This window comes from Dermacentor andersoni, chromosome 3 (assembly GCF_023375885.2).
Source record: "Dermacentor andersoni chromosome 3, qqDerAnde1_hic_scaffold, whole genome shotgun sequence".
Lineage (NCBI taxonomy): Eukaryota > Metazoa > Arthropoda > Arachnida > Ixodida > Ixodidae > Dermacentor > Dermacentor andersoni.
Genome location: NC_092816.1, coordinates 237,076,549 through 237,096,930, shown reverse-complemented (window position 1 = coordinate 237,096,930; position 20,382 = coordinate 237,076,549). Strand labels below are relative to the sequence as shown.

Below are 20,382 nucleotides of genomic sequence, written 5' to 3'. Positions count from 1 at the left end.
CAGTGCCTCCCAACGTCACCAGCAATGTTGTTCACGTCGCCAGGCTCAAGCCCTATGTTTCCCCATTAAGTGAGGCTCTATAACTTGCACCGGGATGGAGCTACCCGGCCGGGAGCTTGATGATACAGTGAAGGGAAGGAAGAAGTTGAATTGAACTACAGGAAGATGAAGTCTGGCAGGTGCCTGTAGGCCATATACACCAGTTGTAAATATACATTATTTTACACTTGTGGGCCTGCTTTCTTCCTGCAACAATATTTACCTAGAAAATACCGTTTGCGATAAAGGGGAAGTGGTGAGGATCGAGGAGAAAGGTAGATATCAGCAAGGGACTAAGGCAAGGGTGCCCTTTCTCCTCACTGCTGTTTATGATGTACATGGTGAAGATGAAGAAGGCGCTAGAAGGAAGTAATATCGCGTTTAATCTCTCATACAAAAAGGTGGGTGCAGTAGTAGAGCAGCAGCGTCCAGGTTTATTTTATGCGGACGACATTGTGTTGCCAGCTAGCAAACAATGTGATTTGCAACATCTGGCTAATATCTGTCGACAGGAAGGCGAGACTTGAGGTTTGAAATTTAGTGCTAGAAACTCAGGTGTTATGTTATTCAATGAAAACAGTGAACAAACAGTGGCAATATAGGGTCAGGAAATACTTCGCCTAAGAGAACCTTGATATATGGATAAACGAAGGCAATAGATATATGGAAACACAGAAAAGAGCAATAACAGTAAAGGGGAAGCCATAATGAAGCACAGAGCGCTGGATCTTAACCTGGTTGAGCAGAGGCCTGCATTTATGATCTAGGCAATGCATGTGCAAGTGCAGTAACGAAAAAGTACCGGAACTGCTAGAAACATATTATATAAAAAGAAGGGACAAGCATGCATCAGCGACACATCGATCATGCTTTAGAATAGGGAGGCACGTTTCCTAGAAAATATGATTACCTGAGTCACGCCATACGGTTTTTTATGGTTTTTTTTTTCTCCACTTATCTGCTGTTGATACCCTGATGTGCCTGCGCTGGCAAGAACTGATATCTAAGTGTTTCCCTCGAATATACCTCACTTGTTAGTTTACGCCTGTCCCGTCTTCTTTCTTGTAATCGTCTACAAAGCACAATCAAGCTTTCCAAATACAATGAACCAAGTTGCCCAACAACGCATCCTGCTAAATGAAACTGTGCAGGGTTATATGGGATGAATTAGTTTTGAAGTGAATGAAGCGCACAGTAAAATTGATCATGAAGAACGACTGAGGAATATTAAAGTAAAGTAAATTAAAGTATGGGCTAGGAAAATGTTGAGGTATCTGTACAGGAAAAACGTTGATTCACACTGGAGAAAAAGAACTAGGAAGCTTACCAGCAATTATACGGCCTGTAGGGTGAGCAACAGAACAACAAAGAATGTCAAGTGGAAAGTCAGAGAGGTTGAGTTAATCTCATTGGTGGCGGCAATAGAAAAGAAACCTGCCATGAGTAACTACTTGAAAGGAAAAAAATGAAATCAGGAAAGAAACAATTTAGGAAACTCAAAGGGAAGCTCATTACTTTTCCAAGCGAGATCAGGATTCTTTAGAACACGCGACAATAAAGCGAAATATAAGAAGGAAGGAGAAGCATGCGCTTCCTGCAGTATAGCTAGGGAAACGATGGATCATATTTGGTTGGAATTTGCCCCGCGGTCGATTGAGGCACCACTGGCCTCCTTGAAGCGCTTGGGTTCAGCGAAAGCAGGGAAAAAGCAAACATGTCCGCAATAGAGGTTAGTAAGAGGCGATTGGAATATTGCTGGAAAGGAGGGCTTGACGTAATAGATTTGCGGAAACCGGCAAGCTGAACAGGAGTACTTAATTAATTGCGCGTTTACGCAAAATAATACGTCAACCTTTTGCCATACTGCTGAATTATTGATAAATTCTACTTCGCCTCCCATCTGCTAGCCGCCCGGTTAGCTCAGATGGTAGAGCGGCTGCCCCGGAAAGGCGGTGGTCCCGGATTCGAGTCCCGGACCAGGACAAATTTTTCCTCAACTGCGAAGCTTTTCTTTCGAGGGTGGATGTCTCATTTTCCCTTTGAGAAAAGTAGGGAAACGACAGAAAACGGAAGCTTACAAAAGCAAAGTTCGCAATAGGGTGTCAGGAAATTTGGTTGTGGGAGTTCATCGTGTTTTGTTTTTCTTTTTTTTAGCCTAGGTAGGGCATTAGGCAGTATAATAGTAAGGGCTTGGTGGCGCAACCCGCACCCCCATTCTAAAGGGGATACGTATAACATCCACCCATCCATCCACCCGCCTGATGCGGAGGCTTCACGCCTGGTGATGGCATTTTGCGCACATGGTTTATCTTTCGCGTCGGAACAGCCTGTGGCTGATGAAGGTTGCTATAGGGGCTTGTTGGTAAGGCATATCCTATTTTGTTGTGGCGCAAGCTGAGCACCGAAAACAGAAAGGCACATATGACACACACAGCGCTAACTTTCAATAACAGATTTATTTCGCGTTCTCGTCGTTGCATACACCCTTGCAGCGTCATGCAGCACGTGTAAAATTTCGGTAAAAATGAACAAAATAATAAACTGGCAATCACATGTAAGCAGTTTCTTGAATTACATATTTACAGACATGTGCACGTTCAGCGTGAACAAAGATAATTGAGTTCTTTTGAGGATAATGAAATGGAAGCTTTACTGACCCATGCGTCCCCGATTGTTCATATGTGTTTAGCTTCTGTGATGAAGCGCGTCATCTCACACCTGCTTCTACTCAGGATGACTGCTTCTTTAAATCTAGGTTTGCATTTCAATCTCTGGCAGTGGATGGCAAGAAAGCAGTCGGCGGCCAAGTTGTTTATTTTGTTATTGTGTTCTCATAAGCCCTCATTTATGCATCTGCCTGCTTGGCCAATGTAGGATCGTTCACACCGACAGGAATGCGGCATACCGCACCCGCGATGCAATCAATGAATTTGTTTTTATGTTCTTTTTCGCATGCGGTACGTCTAATTCTTTCTGGGCTTGTGTTTATAAGCAGGCTGATCAATTTTCCAGGCGCATAAAATACAACGTTGATACCCCTTCTTCCAGCAATCTTCTTCAATCTATGGGAGAACTCGTGAATGTAGGGGATGGTAGCAACCTTCCTTTTGTTCATGACAGTGCTTGAACCATGCACCTGCTCCGAACTGCTTTGCTGTGCCTTCTTAAGCAGTCCTTCTGCGACTGACACAAGCACGTGAATCGGGTACCCAGTGCAACTTAAACGCGAGGCTTGCCGGCTGAAGCTATCGTGCATTAGGTGCTGGCATGATCTCTTCAGTGCTTCGCTGAAACACATCTTCGCGATGCCAATCTTCAGAAGCTTTGTATGCGCCGAATGAAATAGTAAAAGTGGCTTACTGGCCCTAGGTTCGTAACACTAGCAGATTTTGTTATCGGTAAGCACGAACTTGATGTCAAGGAATGTAATTCTCCCGTCACATGGCATTTCAAAGGTCACTTAGTTTCTGCATGAGGAACAAACTTCTGCCAGAGGATGTTCGAGTGCTCTTTGGCGGATGTACTCCGTTGAATGGACGCAGTAAAAGGATTCTAAAAATCCAGCGCTCAGAATCGCTCCGACAGGCTAGACTTTTCGCAGCCTTTCTGGGGACGCAGCTGCGCAGCACCTATGAACCACACACAGCGGAAATGCAAGTCGGAAAACACCTAAGGCTGGCAGACTAAGTGACACTATAATCTTCAGCTGAGGCATCTACGTGTCTGGGTGAGCAAAGTGCATGTGCATGCGACCTGGAACATACATATACCGGAAGGACTCTGCCTCCCTGAACCTCTACGTGACGTCTTGGGGCTCGAACCATGGTTTGCACTGCAACCCCTGAAGAACAAGCCTGAACATTTATCTATTGTGTGTCAGGCCTCTAGACGTGCTCCAGAGGGCGAGGCCACGAGGATCAACTCTGAAGCTGTCGACTCCTTCAAAAGGTGCAAGCCTCCACGTCAGAAATTACCTGTGAAACATGTATAATCATACTTTTTACAGCAAGATCTGTGTGTGCTTCCAGAAAATATTTCAGAAAACATTATAAGAAACTTGAAAGCAACCAGCTGTCGTCTTGATAACATGCATTGGAATCACATGAAGCTTGTTTCACACCTAATCTCAGGGGCTTTCGCAATTCTCATTAGCTTATTGTTGAAGACTGCAACTTTCCCACGAGAACTAAAACAAGCTAGGATTACTCCTGTATTTTAAAAGGATAACCGTGCCTTGATTACTAATTATTGACGAATATGCATTCTACCCTTTTGCAACAAAGCTATTGAACGGCTGGTAGAAAGGTGCCTAAATTATTACGTATCTAAATTAATTATTCTTTGACCATTTGAATTCGGCTTCCACAAGGGCTATTCAACCGAACTCGCTCACATCGCCCTAACTGAACAATCAAAGATGGCAATCAATAGGGGCACGTATGCTGGATCAGTGTTCGTGGATCTAACTAAAGCACTTGATAAATTAACCGTCGCGTTTTGTTCTTTACACTTGAATCTATCGGAATAAGAGGTCGTGCTCTAACTTTAATAGAAAATTACTTAAAAGATAGAACACGAACAGCAAGATTTAATGGTCTTTTTTCTAAATCGATGATAACAAACATTGGCGTACCCCAGAGAACCATTTTTGACCAACTCTTGTTTTTAATATATGTTGACGGCCTACCTAATTGCCTGCTTTCTTCTAACTACATTCTTTATGCAGAGGACACAACTATTTTAACTCTGACAATTGTGTAAGCAACCTAGTTTGGAAACTTAATACTGACTTAAACAACGTCACATGGCAGAGTGTGGGTGCAGGCCAGTTGGTGATTCAGGATTTTGGGAAGTTGCCGCAAGCAAAACAGGAGACTTGACAATAGGAATTGACATGACATGACAATGACATTGTCATTGACATGACAATTCGACAATAGCAAGCGCTGTACTGACAACGCATGATTCATTGAAACGAACGTCAAGCTTTTAGAGATCAGACACACGTGTGTATCCGGAAAGCAACGTAAACACCAACAAAAAACACAGCGTGACCTTAAACAGAGGTTCTATACAAATACTAAGAAAACGCTGACAGACTACTGAGGCAGCGAACACGTGTGTATCACATGGAAAGAAACAAGAGTTCTTTCTGAGAAGCCGCAACTGAAGGCTAGCTAACGCAATCACCATCGTTAAAGCGTCGCATGGCCACTGCCTCTACAATCTCTCTTTTCAGCAGGCCCTTTTTTCTGCCGATAATCTGTCTTTGAAAACAAAGGACAGCAGCACATCAGGCTGAGATAATCGGCAGATAATATGGCCAGCTGGGAAGAAAGATTGTATAGGCAGTAGAGGCAGTGTAGAGACATCTGTTTGAAGTCGCTCGGTGTTCTTCATTGGTTTTTACTTTGCTTGCCGGGTGCACACGTGTGTCTGATCTATAAAAACTTGGCATTCGTTTCATTAAATCGTCAGTATCCAGTACCGCTTCGTGTTGTCTCTTCCTTCAAGTCTCGTGTTTTTCTTGCGACGACTGCCCAGCATATTAAACAACGTGGTAAATTAGTGCACTATTAACCAATTCGATATAAACTCGTCTAAGACTCAATCTGTTTCATTCAGGTCCCGCCAGCGCCCATCCGCGTTCATTCCTCCGCTCTACCGTGGTAATATTCTTATCGCCCATACTGCCTCGTGTAACTATTTGGGAGTAGAATTTCGTTCTAACCTTTAATTTCATCAACACATAGCTCACAGTAGGAAGAAAGCAACCAACGGAATAAGGACACTTTTGAAAGCTCGATATGTATTCAGCCATAAAACACCACCCTCTTTATAGTACTCATTTATCCATTCACATATAAACTATTGTAATGACACGTGAACTTGTTTATCTTTTGTGCGTGAGCGCTTTTACCGTCCACGAAATGTTATCTCTCAGCGCAGGACGCGTCTAAATGTATCGGAAATTTCTAGAATGTTATCGATGCTTCTATCCGCTGTCTGTTGTCGCCGAACCTTGTGTAATCTGACTGCATGTACGCGCGACGCGAATGGCGTAGAACTTTCTGGAAGGCATGCGGGTCCCAGCGATTACTCGGGAACATTCGAGGACTGATCTATAAAAGCCGACGCACTTGACCCGTTGATCAGATTTTCGACAATCGCCGACTGTGTTCGCCGCTCTCGTTGTGCTTTAAGTGTAGCCTGCTTTGTGGGAACAGGTTCGCCAAATAAAAGCTAGTTTTGTCTTTCACAGTATTGCTACTCTGTTCTTTAACGTCACTACCACGTGACAGTATTGCATGCGTGGGCATTACGTATGCTACCCACTTACAATCATCACAAGTATTACAAAACGAGGTTGTTAAAATAATTAGTTTTAGTCCTAACCATTTTATTACCAAACAGTTATTACCTAACTATACCATTCTTACTGTAAACGAACTTATGAACTGTAATCTTGGTATGTTTTTTTTACCGGCAGCTAGATAACACTCACTGCAACACCTTGATCCAATACCTTGATCTTGTCTAACGAAAACTCATCTTACGCGATTTGCATTAAACAAGATTTGTTGAAAATAAGTGGAGAAGTTAGGAGATGGCGAGGGAGTAGAGAACACGTGGTGGCACTCAGAAGACGATAACAATATATCGCTAATGCTACTAAGGAGATGTGTTAGAGGTGACAAGATAGAGATGAAATTACGAACAAACCCGCGAAAGTAGGAGACAAGGAGAGCAAGGAGAGCGGCGGCGGTGGCGGCGGCGGCGGCGAGTAGTCAGGGACGACTGCGAGGCCCGCGAGAAGCATTTTAAAGACGTCATTGTCGATATCCTTTATTGTGCGCTGAAAGCACCCTCTGTCATTGAAGCATGAGAAATACTTGCACACGTCGACGACGTCCTCGATATAACTCATAAATGTCTCACAAGGGTGTTGGGGCCTAGCTCGCAAACATTGTTCGGCACAAAGCTTCCGGACGGCTGGGCGGCCGAGAAGGTCAAAGAACGATGCTTTGAAAGGTCTGAAAGTCCGTTTCGTGGTTTTTATACGAGAAGTACCAGGTGTAAGGACTGGTCAAGTTGCTCTTTTGCAACTTTTTTCTTATATCCTCCATAAACTTATATATATTTTATGCAAATAAATTCAATTCATTCATTCAATTCAAGTGTGCACGTCTGAGAGGTAAAATATGACGTGGATCAACTTCGTGCTATCGTTCCATCGATTGTGCATGCTCACTTTCTCGTACCATGTGCGCCATTTCTCTACTTCATGGTCGGGGAAGTCTTTGCCACTGACCACAGCGAGATCTCTTTGGCAAAGCGCGCCGGAGCAAAGAACAACTGTTGGTGACGTCTGCTCGGCCGCATCGACTGGCATGATCGACGGTAGCGTGCGGGATCGGAATTCCGGCGTGTAGGCGTTGTGGAGACTGCATCACCTCGACCGCTTGAAGAAAGATTTTTTGGACGTGGGCCGTGAATACAGAAAGGGTCGCAGCGAAGAGCACTGGTTCTGGTGCAGCGCTGTCTCGCGCACTGCGTTGAACGTGCTGCTGGCGTTTCGGCTGTCTTCTTCTTCGTTACAATCCCATTGCCGTCATGCTGTCATCGTTATTTCTTCTGCAGCATGTCATTGCCACCAACACGCCGCCTTCAGACCATGGTCGTCATATCATCATGGTCAAGGCTGACCTTCGCCAGCGTGTGTCACAGCAAAATGGCCGATTCCGGAGACAGTGTGCGTCGATTATAGCTGAAGGGATGGCAATCTCAAAATGACCACTGCAGATTCTAAATATATGCGTATTCGGCAATGTGTTTTATCGCTACATTGCTTGAATACTAATCGTGTTAACATCGGCAGTCATCGTGAGATGGGCTCTGGTGGATTTATTTTTGAGCAAGATCTGCCTGCCTCTAGCAGAAATTGGCGAAGTAGCTACAGAAAATTATCGCTTTAATATGTGTACCTAGGCCAGTTAGTCATAATGGACTAGGACACTTGGAAAATAAATCTAAATAAGAATAAAAATGTAATGGAGCGCCTACGTCAAGCATCAGGCTCTCGTAACCTACAGCTTACCACTATCCTTGAAAAGGAGTGTACAAGGACTGTATTCAACCGGCACTAACATATGGGACCGAATCTCACGTCGAGGGAGAGAAACGAAAAATGATAGGCGTAGCGTTCAAAGGCAGGAAAAAATAGGTGTGTTTGGCCAGGACAGAACTAATGCTTGTTCAGGATAGAACAGAGGTGGCTGGGACGCTCGGCTTATGTCTGTCAACGTGAACGATTGCGAAGGGTGGTCGAGTACACCACGCTATATTGACTAGTTAAATTTCACACGTAAATCCGGTGACTTGGCGTAGCACTCTGCGGGGACTATCACGGTGGAATAAGCTTTCCGGATACGTTCATACGTGGGAAGAACAAATCATCACGAGGATACCAGGGAGCAACAAGGTTCCTGTGGCTGTGAATATACACAGATTTTTGGAAAACTTGAGGCACTATGAGACGGTCTATGTCAACCTTCCCTGTGACATCGCGAGCGTACGCAGTGAATGAGCTTAAAACATCGGGAAAGAGAGAGAAACAACTTTATTTAGAGCATCGGGAGTTAAAGTACCGAGGAGCAAAGAACGTTCGCTTCCATAGAGGAGATGCAACGGTGAATAGACGGTGGTGTCTATTCACCGATCAAGTCGGTGAAAAAGAGATACAGAAAAGTAGCGCCCTAGTCGCGGTGGTTGGTGGAGAGGCCCAGTACGTTGATAATAGTGATCTAATGGATGCCAAGGCGAAATAAACGCAGTGGTGAGCACCCGATGATTAGCTGGTGCTTTGAAATTTGAGAAATTGCAGGAATAGTCCGTTGACGCTTGACTGGTGGGAGTGCAGATGGCAAGGACCGATAAAAGGCCGCATCTGTGGCTGCTGCTGCTTATGATGATGATTTGCTCTCAGCTACATGGTACATGCAAGATGTGATGACTGCTCTCAGCTTCAGGTATATGCGACATGTGAACCGCAGCGCGTAGTTTTCGTTTGTGCATGTGCGTGTGTGCGCATACGCGCACGCTATTAAGATAAGTAAGCATGCGATTCCCGGATTCTTTCAGCTTGGTACAGACGTGGTTCCTGTTGAGCAGATGAAACTGGTTGAACAAACATGGGTGAGGATTTTTGTCCTACATGCACAGTCAAGCCATACACATAAAACATAAACCTAGGTATGGTTATGCTTCATGTGTACTTCGACATAATTTAAAAACATTTAAATCACATAGTTTCACTCTTTCTAAGGTTGCCCCAAGATGGCGATATTAACATTGTGCAGCGCATATTTCTTCAGTAGTTTGTGTTTTCAGTGCCCAGCCGAATGGCAACCTTACGCAGACGTGTAAATAGTGATGATTAAGTGAAAGCAGCTTACGAATAAAAAAGAGAAACAGAAAAGAACGAAGAAAAAAAGGAATCTTATTGTGGCCTTTAAGGGGAATGTCGTTTATGAGTACCCTTCTCTTGTGGAAAAGCTGCTGTATGACAAACTGGGAATAAAGTTTCGAAACGACAGGCTGCGTGAATATTTACTCCCTAAAAAAAAGGACGCAGGCAGCACCGTGACCATGCACTGTGAAACGTGCGGATGTTCATCTCTCTTTGATAGGGCCCGCGCATTTCGCAAGTACCGCCAACATCAAGCGCGTCAAGTTTGGGAAGCGCATATTGTTAAAAAAAGGTTCCCCTTGGATTAGCACCTCGTGCGTTTGATTGCATATCAAAGTAATAAAAGGTTTGACGAAAGCTCCTATGGCGAGGGTCACAGTAGAAAGAAGCACCCATACGAAACCCAAATGAGAGAAAATATATACTGACGTTTTGGCGCCTGTACGAGTGCCTTGACCACGAAACGAATGCACAGCAATACCGATTATATATGCACCTGACGTAAATCTTTTGAATAGATATAGGAGAGGGCCCTTCGTTCTGATGAAAGTACCCGTAGGAGTGCCGAAATATCAGTATATGTTTTATTTGATTTGCCGAGGGTACGCTCTCTTCTACTACGCACGACAAAGAGATTATACATCTGGACAGCTAACATTAGCTTGATTTTTGCACACATTATCACTCATCACAGTTCATTCACTATTATCACGTTTACTTTTGTTTATGTTGTCTCTCTGGCTCTAAGTTTCTTACATGTGTATGTTATTCTTACCTTCAAGAAATGAGCGCTACGAAGACGCGGACTAAAGGAGGAAAATGTACGACGGACAAGGTGCTACTTCCAACGAAATGTTTTCTTGAAGAAACAGGATTTTATATAGATACAACCTAGAATAGCACCACCGTGACATCACGACATCCCTATCTGCTATTCTAGGTGGTATCTATACAAAATCCTGTTTATTAAAGAAAACATTTAGTAGGAAGTAACGCCTTGCCCGTCGTACATGTTCCTCCTCTATTCCGCGTCTTCGTAGCCCTCATTTCTTCAAGTATGCAAAACCAACTCGCCCACTTCATGCTTCTGCTGATTGTTACCTTCCTTTCTCTTGTTCTTTGTTGTTTCCTGGCTTTTTGAACTTGTTTAGAAATTTCTTCAGTCTGCCCGCCTGAAAAGTGCAGTTAGTGAAAGTTGCCGGCCGGCCGTAGCTCATTCGGTGCCTGATAACTCTCAGCTTTCGTTTTAGAGTGCCGCTCTTAGGCGCCCGTTCCTGCGGCGACCGTCGGCGTCCTACCTCGTAACCAAGCGAGCGATCACAGCGAAAAATGAGAGCCAACGCCGATCCCAGCCGGGGATGAAAAAAGCGGCGAGAGCAAATGGAGCGCGAGGAGGAAAGCGGAGGACAATGGTATGGCGAAAGTGTGAGAAGAAAAGCGTAGTGCCGCGCACAGAGGGCTTTTCGGAGATGGTTGGTAGGTGATGGCGCCAGAGGGGCGTGCGTAGTCTCTATGGAAACAAAGCACTGCATGAGCGGAGGTTGCGTGCGGCGGCTGCTGTGAATCGCGCCAGCGCGCTACCCACGCACTTCTTGCAATCTCCCGATTAGCCTGGCAGTCGCGCCATCCTTCGCTCTGTTTGCGATCTGCCGCACGAGAAAGATTGTCGGCGCCAGCATCTCGAAGTGAAAACACGTGTACGGCTACTCTGAAATTTCGCATTAGGGAGTATCGTAATCATTGGCGAATTTTCTTTTGTTTTTGTTACGCCGGCTATCCAGCTTCATATTCCTATATATATTTACATTCCTCTAATAAAAACAACAGTTGATAGACAACGCCTTTGTTTTCCTGTCATGGGCCTGTTGTATGGGCTGTGTTTTCAGTATATGGAAAGTCTTTCTGCACACATGCGCTATACTACTGTGAAGAAATAAGGATGTAAAGGAATTGTATACTCAAAAGTGCACCAGAGTCAACGAGTTGGAATATATGCGCAGCGAAGTTTTGTGTGAGTGCATTAAAAAGCCGAAACAAGAGCGTGCACGTGCGCGCACACGCGCACGCATGCACGCGCATGCACACACGCACACACACAACCCGCCGTGGTTACTTAGTGGGCATGCTGTTGGGCTGCTATGCACGAGGCCGCGCGATGAAATCCCGGCCATGGCGGCCGCATTTGAATGGAGACGAAATGCGAGAACACCGGAGTACCTTTCATTTAAGTGCAGGTCAAAGAATCCCAGGTAGCCCAAACTGTCCTGAGTCCCCGTCTACGACGTTCCTAATAATCAGATCGTGGTTATGGAACGTATTAGCCCATAATTTAAAACAAGCATGGGCGCACATAAATCATAGCGAGCCTTTTGTTATGCGGAGCTGCTGACTATGTTAGCGGGTAGGACGGGGGATGCCTTGAACGCATCATGGTTTCAGAGGCAGCATGGTTTCAGTACGTGGCGCAGCGCGATGCAATTCTATCTGCCCCCGCAGGGGCGTCTGCGTCAGCAGGCGTTTGGTGTGTTGCGACACCACGGACCCGAGCACACGAGGGTTGGACCCTCCCGCGTGTAGCCGTGCGCGGCTTAGCCGTGTCTGGGGAAAAGGGGATCCTGGGGGTTGAGCCGATGCAGAGTGTTTGGACCTTTAAGGCCCCCCGGCGGAGGCAACACACCTCTTCGGCCTCGGCTTCACATAGACGGCACCCCCGGACTGACCCACCCGGGGGAAATCGGTAGTCGCCTCTTCCTGTCCTCCTCTCCAATCTTCGACTTTCTCTCCCACTTTTACATCTTTCCTGTCTTCTGTTCACTTCTTATTACTTCCTTTCTCCACGGCGGCAAGGGTTAACCTTGTGTATCTGCCCTCCCTTGGGTATAATATATTAGGTTATAGTAGCAATGTACGGCTGGCGCCTGCAGCCTTACGCGTTAAGGCCTGCAGCGTCCCCATGTTGGGCTCCGTGGTGGGTGGCCGCCATTGCTGCCGAACACAAACCGAAATACCATGGGAACACCCGCATTTCCCCGCCTACTTGATCGTCACCCTCAGAAGAGGGGACGCACCGAAGACTTAAGCACTTGTTTCAACCGCACGAAAGAGACCTACCCAAAATACCACGTAGTACACAGTGAGAATCCTGAAAAACAAGCTAGATTTATTTCACCATTCACAGTAGCAAAATCTTTGACCGAAGCCTTAGGGTCAGGTTATAAGGTAACAAAAATGGCTAGCGGTGACCTTCTCCTTGAGATCCCTCAGAAACATCAGTATGAGAAGCTTGGCAGTCTTGTGACATTTGGTAACATACCAATTTCTATTTCACAACACCGAACAATGAACAGCTCACGGGGAGTCGTGTCAGAGGCAGACCTCCTAGACTTGACAGAAACTGAACTCCTGGAAGGGTGGAAAGAACAAAATGTTACTGACGTAAAACGTATTAAAATTAGACGAGACAACAAGGAAATCCCCACTAAACATCTTATCCTAACATTTTCATCCAGCGTTCTGCCAGAAACGATTGAAACAGGATACATCAGATTAAATGTTCGACCATATATCCCCAACCCTAGAAGGTGTTTCAAATGTCAGAGGTTCGGCCATGGCTCGCAGAGCTGCCGTGGTCAGACAACTTGTGCAAAGTGTGGAGTGCAGGGCCACCCCTCCGAGAACTGCAGTGGCACACCTCACTGTGTGAACTGCAGTGGTGACCATCCAGCTTACTCACGCTCCTGTCCGAACTGGAAGAAAGAAAAAGATATAATCACCCTTAAAGTCAAAGAAAATATTTCATTTAAGGAAGCCCGTAAAAGGTGCTCTCCATTCCACAACACACCTTATGCTGATGCGGCGCGTCGGGGGGCAGCGTCGCAGCGGCAATCGCCGAGTGCCCTGCCCGCGTGCAGCGAGCAGGCACCTTTGGCTCCTGCCCCCAGGGTGGAAGTAGGTAAGCCTACTCCATCCAACCAGCAACCAGGCCCGGCTACCCTTGGGTTGCTGGTCCCACAAGAGTTATCTGCGGCAACCTGCGCTGCACGCAGCGATCCCGCAGGACCGATAGCGGCCACGAAGGTAGGCGCAGCTGAGGCTGCCTCGACCTTCCCGGCCCCTCCCAGCGCTGGCAACAGCCGGCGCAGCCAAATCCCGCAGGGAGCCCCATCGACCTCAGGGCTGGTGGGCGCAGGGGTCTTGCCTTCCGAGGTGAGACTCTCACGAAAAACTTCTCGCTCGCAAGAGCGCGTGTCCGGCGCCTCACAAGAGGCAATGGACACAACACCTATACCTACGGCGCAGCAAGCGCCTAAGGAGCGGCGAGGTTCCCTCGAGCGCTCCAGAAAAAACAAAACCCCGGTTACAGGGCCTCGAAAGAGCTCTGTAACCTAAGGCATCACCTCCCTTTCCGTAGACACAGTACTTATTTAAAATAAATATGGATACACAAATTATTCAATGGAACGTCAGAGGTCTTCTTAGAAACCTGGATGACGTACAAGAACTCATACACAAACACAATCCAAAAGTGCTGTGTTTACAGGAAACACACCTAAAATCAAAACACACAAACTTTCTCCGACAGTATATAACTTTTCGCAAAGATCGCGATGATGCTCTCGCATCATCGGGAGGTGTAGCTATAGTTATCCACAAAAGCATTGCGTGTCAACATTTACAGCTCCAAACGCCTCTTGAAGCAGTGGCAGTTCGAGCTGTCCTCCTAAACAAACTCATCACCATTAGCTCGCTTTACGTACCCCCACACTACAAATTAAACAAACATGAATTCCAGTCATTTATAGACGAATTGCCAGAACCTTACGTTGTTCTCGGCGATCTCAATGCGCACAGCTCCCTGTGGGGTGACTGTCGTATAGATGCGCGAGGTCGTCTTGTTGAACAGTTCCTTTTTTCTTCTGGTGCGTGCCTTTTGAATAAGAAGAAACCCACTTATTACTGTCTTGCAAATAATACCTTTTCCTCAATTGATCTCAGCATAGTTTCCCCGACTATACTGCCTGAACTGGAGTGGGAAGTTGCGAACAATCCTTACGGAAGCGACCACTTCCCCATACTATTAAGAACACTTAAACAAAACGAATATCTACCACAGGCTCCTAGGTGGCAGGTTGACACAGCCGACTGGGAGAAATTCCGAACCATAACTAGCATATCATGGTATGACATGTCCTTGTTACAAATTGATGCTGCTGTGGATTACCTTACAGCTTTTATTATAGATGCCGCATCTAAATGCATACGTGAAGTAAGTGGATCGGCATGCAAACGGCATGTCCCGTGGTGGAACGATGAATGTAGAGTCGCACGTAGGAATCAAAACAAAGCGTGGGGGTTGCTACGCGCTTCGCCCACTGCAGAGAATCTCGTTAACTTTAAGAAAGTTAAGTCTCAAGGCAGGAGAACCCGCCGACAGGCCAGAAGAGAGAGCTGGCAAAAGTTTTTATCGAACATCAACTCGTTTACAGATGAGGCGAAAGTCTGGAACCGCGTAAATAGAATTAGAGGGAGACAAACATATTCACTCCCTCTGGTAAACACACAGGGTGATACGCTGCAACATCAGGCAGACTCACTTGGGGAGCACTTTGAGAGTGTGTCAAGTTCAAAACATTATTCGAAATCCTTCCTGAAATATAAGCAAATAGAAGAATGTAAGCCACTCAAAAGAAAATGTCCACAGAGTGAATCCTACAACTGCCCATTCAGTATTGCTGAGTTGAAAGCTGCCTTGAGCTCATGCAAGAGCTCTGCACCCGGATCTGACAGAATTATGTATGAAATGCTCAAAAACTTACACGATGACACGCAAGTTACACTACTCGCACTTTTCAACACCATCTGGGATGCAGGGTACCTTCCAACCGCATGGAAGGAAGCTATTGTGGTCCCTGTTTTGAAACAAGGTAAAGACCCTTCCTCAGTGGCAAGTTACCGCCCGATAGCCCTCACAAGTTGCCTTTGTAAGGTATTTGAAAAAATGATTAATCGGCGACTGATCCATTTCCTTGAAATGAGCAAAATGCTTGCTCCTTATCAATGCGGCTTTCGAGAAGGGCGGTCCACAACCGATCATCTCGTACGTGTTGAAGCAAATATTCGGGAGGCATTCATACATAAACAGTTCTTCCTATCGATATTTCTCGATATGGAAAAGGCCTATGACACAACGTGGCGTTACGGAATCTTAAGAGACCTGTCAGAAATGGGCATCCACGGTAATATGCTTAACATAATGGAAAGCTATCTGTCAAATCGTACGTTCCGGGTAAAAGTAGGCAATGCACTCTCACGTCCTTTTACGCAAGAAACGGGTGTACCCCAAGGAGGCGTGCTCAGCTGCACGCTCTTCATTGTGAAGATGAACACGCTTCGCGCTTCATTACCTCAGGCCATCTTTTACTCTGTCTACGTGGACGACATTCAGCTAGCTTTCAAATCCTGTAACCTCGCAGTGTGCGAGAGACAGGTACAGCATGGCCTGAACAAAGTCTCAATGTGGGCAGACAGGAATGGATTTAAGATCAATCCTAACAAAAGCACTTGCGTTCTTTTTACAAGAAAGAGAGGAATGATCCCAGACCCTTGCTTAGAACTGGGTGGACAACAAATACCTGTAAACAAAGAGCACAAGTTTCTAGGTGTTATTCTTGACTGCAGACTCACTTTCGTCCCCCACATTAAACATCTTAAAGAAAAATGTCTGAAAACAATGAACATAATGAAACTTCTATCCCAGACTACGTGGGGTAGTGACAGGAAGTGTTTAATGAATCTCTATAAAAGCCTCATTCGATCGCGACTTGACTATGGTGCCGTAATTTATCACTCTGCCTCCCCGAGCGCACTAAAGATGCTAGACCCAGTGCATCATCTAGGAATCCGACTGGCCACTGGCGCTTTCAGAACGAGTCCCATACAAAGCTTATATGTAGAATCGAATGAGTGGTCACTTCATCTGCAGAGAACATACATCAGCCAAGCATATTTTCTGAAAGTCCACTCAAATCCTCAACATCCATGTTTCAATACCGTTAATGACACGACATATGCTACACTTTTTCGCAATCGTCCCTCAATAAGACAGCCTTTCTCGCTGCGTGTGAGAGAGCTTAGTGATGAAATGCATGTTCCACTCCTCGAGCTCCGCCTAATGCCTCCAGCTAAGCTGCTACCTCCTTGGGAGTGGCAGACGATAAAATGCGATATATCTTTCATGCAGGTTACAAAACACGCTCCAGAGATTGAAATCCAGATGCATTTCCGGGAACTGCAATACAAACACTCCTGCACGGAGTTTTACACAGACGCATCGAAGTCACGCGAGGGGGTGTCATATGCAGCCATCGGTCCATCCTTCTCGAAATCCGATTTACTGCATCCCGAAACTAGTATCTTCACGGCTGAGGCCTACGCAATATTGTCGACCGTGAAGCATATAAGGAAATCAAAACTCAGAAAATCAGTTATATATACGGACTCCCTTAGTGTTGTGAAGTCTTTGATGTCGTTCTGTAAGCACAAAAATCCTATAATAATCGAACTCTATTCTGTCCTATGTAAAGCATATGTATCTAACCAGCATGTAATTATATGCTGGGTGCCTGGCCATAGCGGCATCCAGGGTAACGTTCTAGTGGACCAGATGGCCACATCAACTGCATCACACACTGTTAATTCTACAGCTGCAGTCCCTGTCACAGACCTGAAACCTTTCTTAAGAAGAAAACTGCGAAACCACTGGCAACGTATGTGGGACGCAGAAGTAAATAACAAACTGCACGTGATAAAACCACAGTTAGGTTCTTGGCCCCCCGTAACAAAATCACGGCGAACAGATGTCCTATTCTCTCGCCTGAGAATAGGACACACTTTTGGCACGCATAACTTTTTACTCACTGGAAATGAGCCTCCAACCTGCGGTAGATGCGGGGAGAGGCTGACCGTCCTCCACGTCCTCCTGGAGTGTCGGGAAGCCGAATATGACAGAAAGAAACATTTTCCCTTAGCATACCGGCAGCAGATCCCCCTTCATCCCGTAATGTTACTCGGCCCAGAACCGCTATTTGACGCCAATGCAGTCCTAAGTTTCCTGAAAGATGTTGTGTTGCATGTTGTTAGCCCCATATTTTCGTAGCGTCTCCTCTCTTCGGAGGATGGCGCTGTGATAGCTCTTTTGTATAGCACGTGCCTCTAGGCCCTTGTGTTTCAAGGGCTCCGGTGAGGCAACAGTGCTCCAGGTATTTTTATTATCTCATATATGTTTTATTCTGCATCATTCTTTTACGATGGATTTTAATGTTCAAAGTATTCGTCATGACTCATCGCCATAATTTTATAGCACGTAGATTTTACGCACTTTACAGCGACAATTTTTAGGCCAGTTTACAGCCAAGTCACATCTCCATAATACATCGTCAACATCACAACTAGTCATGGCGCTCTTTGGCCAAACCTGGCCCTTGCGCCATTAAACACCACATATCATCATCATCATCAATTCTATCTGCAAGAAGCGTTCATTTCCTCATCACCGGGGAGCCGCGGATGCGAGAAGGAAAGTTTTCTTGAAAAAAGGGGGGTACCAGCGAAACACAAAGGACTCGTACACAAGGAAAAGGTGTTAGATAGGGACGGTACCTCCCTTTTTCAAGTTCATCATGCACCAACTTGCCCAAGAGCTTACGCTAATGCAAGTTTTCTTGTGCTTTCTTTTCTTATCCCCGCATGGCCGGCGCCGCCGCTACCGTGGATGAATGGATGGATGTATGTATGGATGCTATGAGCGCCGCCGGTGAAACGGGGCGGCGGGCTGCGCCACGAGGCTCTTATTATTATTTCGCCTAATGTCCTACCTATCTTCAGAAAAAAGAGATACATCGAGGAATTCTAATCATCGAGCTTTCTGAACCATTATTAGGAACTTTGTTTTGTAAAATCCGTTGTTTGTGCTCTCCCTACATTTCTGCCACTTCCAATCGCCTCTTACCAATCATGGTAATCATGATGATGATTTATTAGCATCCCCTTTGAAACAGGGCGGGGAAAACCGTCACCCAGCTTTCCTGGGTTACTCAGGCAGGCTTTTACTTCTCGCATTCCCGTATACATCCATTCAATTGTCTCCATCTACCTTGAACCGCTGCCTATGCCTGTAATGGATAGGTAGTATCACTCTCTTCCCAGAATTTTTCCACCAATACTCTTAATGTCTCTGCCTGCCTAGAATCCTGCCTGGCATTTTGCTTGACAGAAGTCTAAGGTGTTCCTGGTTCTATTTGCAACTACCTTAGTAAATAGTTTGTAGGCAACTGACAGTAAGCTGATGGGTCTATAAATTTTCAAGTCTTTGGCGTCCCCTTTCTTATGGATTAGGATTACGTTAGCGGTCTTCCAAGATTCCGGTATGCTTGAAGTCCTGAGGCATTGCGTATAGAGGATGGCCAGTTTTTGTAGAACAATCTGCCCGCCATCCTTCAACAAATCTGCTTTACCTGATCCTGCCCACCTGCCTTTTCCCTTTGCATAGCTCCCAAGGCTTTCTTTACTTCTTCCGGCGTTACCTGTGGGATTTCGAATTCCTCTAGACTATTCTCTCTTCCATTATCGTCGTCGGTGCGACTGGTACTGTATAAACCTGTATGGAACTCCTCAGCCACTTGAACTATCTCATCAATATTAGTAATGATATTGCCGGCTTTGTCTCTTGACGCATACATCTCATTCTTGCCAATTCCTAGTTTCTTCTTCACTGCTTTTAGGCTTCCTCGGTTCCTGAGAGCATGTTCAATTATATCCATATTATACTTCCTTATGTCAGCTGTCTTACGCTTGTTGATTAACTTCGAAAGTTCTCCCACAGCTTCCCTTTGAGTTATCATAAATTGTTTCTTTCCTGATTTCGTTTTTTCCTCTTAAATAGTTACTCATGGCAGGTTTCTTTTCCATTGCCGCCACTCATGAGATTATTTCAGCCTCTCTGACTTTCCGCTTGACCTTCTTTGTTGCTGTGTTGCCCACTCTACAGGCCGCATACTTGCTGGTAAGCTTCCTAGTTCTTTTCCTCCAGTGTGAATCGATGTTTTTCCTGTACTCTCCTGTACCTGAACACTCTCCCAGTCCATCTACTTTCTTACATATTCCTCAGCCGTTCTTCATACTCAATTTTACTTCGAGCTTCCCTAACTTTAAAACTAGTCCAGTCCATGTCACCCTGCAAAGCTTCACTTGTAGTATTCCCGTGAGCGCCCGATGCGAGGCGACGCACTGACCTTTGGTTTCCGCCGAGTCCTGATTGTACCCTCAATTTAAAGGAAACAACCGCATTTCCAAAATTAAGTCCTAGAACCATTACACCTTTCCACATACCTCGGAGGACCCCGTACCTAGTGCATCCCCATAGCGCTCTGTGCTTAATTATGGCTGCATTTCTCTTCCCCTTCACAGTTTTTGTTTCTTCCTGTGTTTCCATATATTTATTGCCTTCGTTTATCCGTATACCAAGATATTTATATTCTCTTACCCGAGGTATTTCCTGGCCCTGTATCTCCGCCGTCTGTTCGCTGTTCTCATTGAATACCATAACACCTGCTTTTCTAATAGTAAATTTCAAACCTACATTGTTGCCTTCCTGCCCTCAGATATTAGTCAGAAGCTGCAAATCAGTTTGCTTGTTACCAAGCAACACAATGTCCTCCGCATAAAATAAACCTGGGAGTTGCTGCTCTACTACTCTACCCGCCTGTTTGTATGAAAGATTAAACCAAATATTACTTCCTTCTAGCGCCCTCTCCATCCTCACCATGTACATCATTAAGAGCAGCGGGGATAAAGGGCACCCCTGCCTCAGTTCCTTG

The 20,382-nt window shown here is 45.6% G+C and overlaps 1 protein-coding gene across 2 annotated transcripts in view; it reads left to right on the top strand.

Annotated features, from left to right (window-relative positions):
• The window catches only part of LOC129386004 (uncharacterized), a 162,231-nt gene that overhangs the window by 123,544 nt on the left and 18,305 nt on the right, over window positions 1-20,382 (top strand). The window contains exon 5 of one of the 2 annotated variants that reach the window (XM_055073199.1): window positions 9,181-9,234. The exons of the other annotated variant lie outside the window; for it this stretch is intronic. Within the exon in view, the coding sequence (XP_054929174.1) occupies window positions 9,181-9,234 (54 nt within the window). The remainder of the gene's footprint in view (window positions 1-9,180; window positions 9,235-20,382) is intronic. 2 annotated transcript variants of the gene reach the window in all.